The sequence below is a fragment of the Triticum aestivum genome, chromosome 5B, assembly GCF_018294505.1.
Source record: "Triticum aestivum cultivar Chinese Spring chromosome 5B, IWGSC CS RefSeq v2.1, whole genome shotgun sequence".
Classification (NCBI taxonomy): Eukaryota; Viridiplantae; Streptophyta; class Magnoliopsida; order Poales; family Poaceae; genus Triticum; species Triticum aestivum.
In genome coordinates this window covers 546722930-546729732 of record NC_057807.1, presented here as the reverse complement: position 1 = coordinate 546729732, position 6803 = coordinate 546722930, and the positions used below count along the sequence as shown (strand labels likewise).

At 44.6% G+C, this 6803-nt stretch overlaps 1 protein-coding gene across 2 annotated transcripts in view; it reads right to left on the bottom strand.

Moving 5' to 3' along the window:
• Window positions 1-260: 260 nt before the first annotated feature.
• The window catches only part of LOC123113099 (uncharacterized), an 11906-nt gene continuing 5363 nt past the window's right edge, over window positions 261-6803 (bottom strand). For both annotated transcript variants that reach the window (XM_044534229.1, XM_044534230.1), the window contains 2 exons: window positions 1585-1702; window positions 261-1458 (listed from right to left, as the gene is read on the bottom strand). In XM_044534229.1, coding sequence (XP_044390164.1) covers window positions 851-1458; window positions 1585-1702 — 726 coding nt within the window. In that variant the 3' untranslated portion in view covers window positions 261-850. The remainder of the gene's footprint in view (window positions 1459-1584; window positions 1703-6803) is intronic.

Below are 6803 nucleotides of genomic sequence, written 5' to 3'. Positions count from 1 at the left end.
CATGCCTCCCTAATAATGGAGAAGGCTTTGTTCGGTTGATGTTACGCTGAATAGGGTTTACCCTCGTGCCTCCCTAATAATGGAGTAGGCTTTGAACGGTTGATGTGGGTTTGAAAGAATTGGCAGGGACCGAGGCGGATTAAATCCCCACCAATCCCTTTGGAGGCAAAAACTAATAATGGTGACATATGGTGCGCGAAAAACACACTGCACTACTCCTCACCGCCACAGGAATTGGGAGTAATCTTTTGCAAAAGATATCCCTCAAAGCCTCAAATGGTGATTTCATCAGTATATTTAAACATCCCAGTAGCAATTTTAAGGCAACAAAAAAGGTAACATTTATACGCCAATTTTAGGCGTGTACACCACCATTCCTCCACAGTATATGCATCTAAGTTCGCACGGTTGTAGACTAAAGACAAAAACTGACATGAGATTTATTTAAAATGCAGACTGGATGGTACTTCAAATGCAGAGTCTAAAAGCTCTGCTCAAATCTCAAACGATATTTGGAAGAGCAGCTGAATATATTTTATATGTACCAAAACAAGCCATGATCCATATTCTCAAGTTCTTTGCAGTTCAATACTCAAGATGGGTGTGCCGCCGGGAGCATATAAAGTCGTCAAAACGCACTCTAAAAGATGCCATCTGTTTGCACATTGGCAAGATAGTTGCGTCTTCGGCAGACTCCTTGTGCAGTGGGTTGATGCTACAAAGATCCATCACGCAAGACCATCAGGAATGCAAACGCATGGAGCCATCATCACTGGATAATCGAAAATGATTTATTCCTACTGCTCAATTAACTGAGGCTTCTTTGCGATTCCGGTTGCATTTTACCAGCCTATTGTTCCTTTGATACTGGAAAAGCAAGGGAGAGGGAGAGCGCGCCTGACATATCAGTAGGCGGTGTATCTCCTTTATTCAACTTTTCTTCAACCATGGGCTTTCTAGAAGATATGTTGTCCCCCAGTGCTGGCTTAAGATCTTGTGTGTTCTGTTCAGGTAAATCTTCAGACAGGACGGTTATGCTATTTCCAGTCGCTGCATCATCCTCCATGTCTATATCTGCATCATCCACCACATTTAGATCTAGTGGAAATGTGCACTTTCCATTACTCTTCGAGATTCCTGGCATGGTCTTATTGTCTGTGCAATCATGAACAGGTAAAGCTGCTAGAGGGTGTACCTTGGATGACAACCTTCCATCTCTGATCTTCCCACTTAAACTAGACTCCACAGTGGACGATACATTATCCAATTTAATTTTCTTGTCCACTGATCCATTGGCTCCGTCAATCCAGTCTGCCATGTCCACATTTCTTTTTTGTGCACTACGTGATGCATGTGAAACAAGATCCACTGTACCTGAGTTCAGATCAATACTATTTGCATGATCTACATCCATCAGGCTCTCTGCATTGTTAAGGTTGATGGCTCTGTTCTGATTATCTGGTTCGTTAACAAGAATAATTAGACTACTTGGTCCGTTACCAAAATAATTTGGACTAAAAGCTAAGACAAGGTAACGTTCATAAATTACAGACCCCAACTGAGATGGAGAAATAATGCATTTACCTTGTTTGCCGATTGATGAGATAGAGCAAGTAACTGGCATCGTATTTACATCAAAAATGGGTTCGACAACATTGCCACCATCGCACATTTTCTTTTGAGAGTCTGGATATGCAATTATCTGCACAATTACAGGTAATTGATAAATTTAGATATCAAGATGAGCAACCATCTGAATATTGTGCAAACTACAGCACATAAATTTATACGTTGAGAAGAGCAACCATCTGAATAATTGTGCAAACTAAAGAGCATAAATTTAGGGTTTAGAAGAGCAACAATACAGGCAAGCACATATTGATAGTTTGTCCACAGTTGTTAAATTACTAAATCAAATGCATCAGGGAGAAAGCCCAAGAGAAATGAGAATCCAAATAATAAAAATTACGGATTACTGTGAGGAAAATTCTGGAATTCTCTCTATTCTCTATTCTTCTCTCTGCTATACATACTAGTGTACACACACACAGCCCAAAACAGCCAACACTCCCCCTCAAGATGGGAGATAGATATCTATCATCCCCATCTTGTCTCATGCTGACAAACACTCTTTGGTCCCTAACCCGTTTTTTAGACAATCAACTATTTGTTCTGCAAGAGTAACATGGCTTAGCTTCAGTGTCCACTCATCAGGCCTCTCTTTGATGAAAAACCAATATATCTCCATGCATCGTTCGGTCATGCTGAACTTGATTATTTGTAATGTTGATTCACTTGATTGTTGATCTGTTATCACACGGAGCTTCAATGGCCCTCTCCTTGGTAGCCTTGACTCCGATGGGAGGGCTTTCATCCATATTGTCAGAGGGATTTCCGTTGGGTCCTAACAGCGGTAAAAGAGCTAGTATGTGAATATGTAGTCGTGGGAACGTCTCGTCAGGTCACCAAGGTAGAACAATGATGAACACCATATAGTATGGTAAGCTTAACCCCTTAGTCGGTGATGATTGATTGGGTTCCCTGGGCTGTACATTGGCCTAGAGGGGCCCAACTATACGCCCTTCATAGCAGGCCTTGAGTAATTTTACTTACTGTCAACAAACCTCCGATCAGAAGCCGTAATAGGGCCCAGTCCGCAAGAAAGATCAATGCACATACTTGCAGATTTGTGTGGTCTTCGATTGCCGAGAATCATCTTCGTTGCTCCTTTGGAGTCACATATACTTGGTCAATTTTGGTTGCTGATAAAGGTTGTTCCTTCCCGAAATGTTATGATTAGATCCTTAAACATGTGCTGGCTCTGTGCTGGCTCAAGATGGTCGGGCAACTGGAAAGAGGTGTCTTGCCTGCCTTGCACAGGGCAGAATGATGAAGCACCAACCGGAACGTTCAACCAAGATTTCCATTCCTAACCCCACTGTTCTGAATTCTCCTCTTCATGATCCTTATAGGGCTGCTCCGACGGGCCGAGAGCTCATCATCGCCACAAATCTCCCTTCCAATTCAGAGGCCGCGGGGAGGGCATGGCCTCCAATGAAGAAATCTTGAAGGTTACCAGCTCAAACAACATCCAAGTATGTTGCTCCTTGCTTCATTGCATGACTCACTAATTTTTTAATTTATTGCACGATTCTTTTGATCATGTTGTCAACTACAACAGCTCACCCTTACTATGTGTAAGATGGAACTTGAGTCGCCATAGCTCGCATAAAGGAGTTGCAACAGGTTGTTTCCCGGGTCCAAGAGGAGCACAACAGGTAGACTTAGGTGCTCACGGAGCTTGGGGCCAAACTGGCTACCTGCGAGGGGTCAACTGGTAATCATTTGCCATCAGATAGTGTGAGCGGCTCTAGCACAAGTAGAAACCTTGAAGGCTGGTCGCCAAGCCTCCCAGGCCCCCTCCTTGAAGGTTTGTGAGCTTCTCTGCGAGGTGATGTTGGCTCAAGGCTTCCCCCATGGTGGTTGCAGCTTTCATTTGAAGGATTGGGCGGATACATTCTCCGAGCGCATCTAAGTAGTTCACTTCTTCCCCTGTTGCTTTTTGGCCCCCGATGGTAGTCGCCGATGTTAATGGTTGAGTTGTCTACCCCCACAACATTCTGGCATGGCATAGCAGTCGCCCACCATTCTTTCATCTTCTCCACTATGCAGGGTCTTTTCTCGTGATGCATGCCTTGGGATGCACGCCTTGGGACCCTCCTGGGAGTCGGGGATGATAGAGGATCGTATCTATCCTCGAATCGTGGGGGCGGATCCGCTCGAGCATGTGCTTCAACAAACTCAACCTCCTAGCGGCCAAAAGATCTTACTCATATTCACCATTGATCATTGAGCGAAAATGATTAACCTTGTTCACCAAACTCACATAAAGTGCTTCTGCTCTAGGATGTGAGGGCGCCCACCATCTTGTGTCCTCATGCCTGACTTGTAGTAGTGCTTCCTCCTGGGTTCTCCCGCCTTGTTATTCTTGTAGCCATTGGTTGATGATGGGGACACGTCTCCAACTCCCATGTGGTTATCTATGAAGTTGAACTCTGGCTTCGGGTTGATGTTGGTGTGCGATGACATGTCTCTACTAGCCAGTTGATCTACTTTAATTAGGCCAATAGATGAACTGCTTCCAACTCCCGGTTGATGAACTCATCGATTTTGGAGGATCCTAATTAAAGTAGTCGTAATATGCAATAAGTTGCACGTCAGGCGAGTAGTGGGTGAGTCCTCCTCAGGCCAACCCAGACCATGGGATGAGATCGGTTGATACTCGGGTAGGCTATAGGCGATAGCATACTTAGGGAAGGAGATGTCACTAGAGGACTTCGCTGGTGTAGCCTTGGTTATCATAATAGCATCCACTGCATATCGTAGGATGCCAAAATAAGTCTCACCTTTGTATCCTAGGTAGCTCGAGTCATACATCAAATTTTCCATCTCGTCGAGAGAAGCAGGTGCAAAGGATGAAGAAATGGACATATATCCAATCTGATGTTGTGAAACCACCACGATTGGCACCATCTGTCATGGGATTTTTCATAGGGTCCTAACAATGGTACAAGAGCTAGCACGTGAATTTGTAGTCGTAGGAACATCACTTCAAGTCACCAAGGGATCTAGAACATTGATGAGGGGGGGGGGGCTCTAGAACATAGATGAAATGGGGACAGATACCCAGGTTCAGGCCCCCAGTATGGGTAATAGCCCTGTTTCCTGAATTTTTCTCTTTTATATGTGTGTGGAGAAATACAAAGATTGGTTGCAAAAAAGGAGGGTACTCGGCAAGTTAGAAGAACTCAACGAGATCTAAGTAGACTTAGACAAAAGTGTAAGCGATCCACATGGTGTAACAGCTCTAGATTGTGTGTCCTCTCAATGGGATCCTTGCTACCCTTAGTGCATCGAGTATATAGGTATGGGAGTTAGGACTGAGCAAGTGTATGACCCCTTGGTCCCTTCCCAACGTATTCCATCGAAACTTGGAAACTCCGAGTCTTACCCTAGTTGATGATGATCGATTGGGTTCCTTGGGACATACCTGAACACAGCGGGTCCAATTTTCATAGGACCTCGCCTTGAATTTGACTTAATGTCGACACACAGCATCTCAAACAAACCGACATTGCTCTATATTCTACTTCTGTTGTAGATCAGGAAACCACCGAGTGCTTGCTCCTCAAGGATATTAGGTTTCCTCTAACAAAGATACGTAAGTCAATTCTTAACCTTTTATCACCAAGGCAACTAGCCCAATCAACATCATAGTAGCTCTCTACATTTAAGTGCACATTGGCCTTAAATCATAGACCTCTTCCAGGACACCCTTCTAGATAGCGCAAAATATTTGTGTTGCCCCTAAGTGCCCACTTCTTGGGTCATGCATGCAGCGACTAGCCAAAATCATTACGTAGGATATGTAAGGTCTCAAGTGGCACGAACAAATGAGCCGACCTACTAGCCGCTAGTAGCTCCCTTCCTCCTTCCCTCGCGACTAAACACACTCACTATGTAGGATATGTAAGGTCTCAAGTGGAACGAACAAATGAGCCGACCTACTAGCCGCTAGTAGCTCCCTCCCTCCCTCCCTCTCTGTGTATCAATTGGATCTCTTGCACACACAGTTGATGATTTTTCTCAATAGGAGTTGAAGCAACTCGACACCCAGGCATTCATGTGTCACTAAGTAGGTCTGAGATATACTTCCAATGCAAAAGAATTGTCCCTTTGGTGGACCTTACAATTTAAATGCCTAGAAAATGCCTCGGTTGGCCAAGGTCCTTAATCTTAAACTCTTGTTCGGCTTTTGCAATAACTGTGACATCTCAATAGTATCATCCCTTGTAATAATGATATCATCAATATATAATGCTAACATCGTGGTGTGCCTCTCTAAGCGGCGATACAGTGCGATCTCGCATTGTACACCATACCACAAAGCACAACAAAATCGGCCAAATCATGTTTGTGGAGATTGTTTAAACCCATATAGTAATTGCTCAACCTAAGGACCTTTCATGAATTTGAGATATATCGAAGTCAGGTGGAATTTCACTTTTTCATGAAGATCGCCTTTCAAGAATGCAAGTTTCACATCCCACTAGCATTGCATATGATATCAAAGTTCCCATGGTACTCCTCTTTGCCACAGGTGCAAAGGTATCATCATAGTCAGTTCCATAGGTATAACTGCAAAAAGGGCAGCCTAGTGCACGTAGGTAGCTCTTGCTTGTGCAGGGTGCTGGGAAGGGCTTAACCACTTTGGATCTTTTGTACCTACCTCTTACCATGTGGGCCTTGCTTCACAATGTAGGCCCATTTGCACTTAACTGCATTCTTGCCTTTTGGAAGTGTTATAGGCTCCCATGCCTTAACTCTTCTACTCTTCTCAATGGTTGTCATCTCCTCCAGCACCGCTTCATGCCAGGAACTTGCTTCGCTCCTCTACAATCAGTTGGGATTACCATTGACTGTATATACTCAGGTGAGAGTCATATGGCACATAGTTCGCAGTATCATGCTCAAAAGTCTACCTTTCAAGAGATTTTCCTACCCCCAACTCTTGGTTCTCCACCTCTCTTCACTCTTAGGTTGTCTCCTTGAATACACCCTCAAAGTATCCTCCAGCAGACCCACAGGTCATCTTACTCGCGCACGTTGTCGGCCGCCGGCTCTGCACCAACGCAGCTCCACCTGGGCCTGCTGCCCTAGATTGGGGCCGGTTCCCACCTGCACTCACACCTATGGGTGCCTGGAACTCCACCACATTGCGCTGAATCACCACCCATCCCACT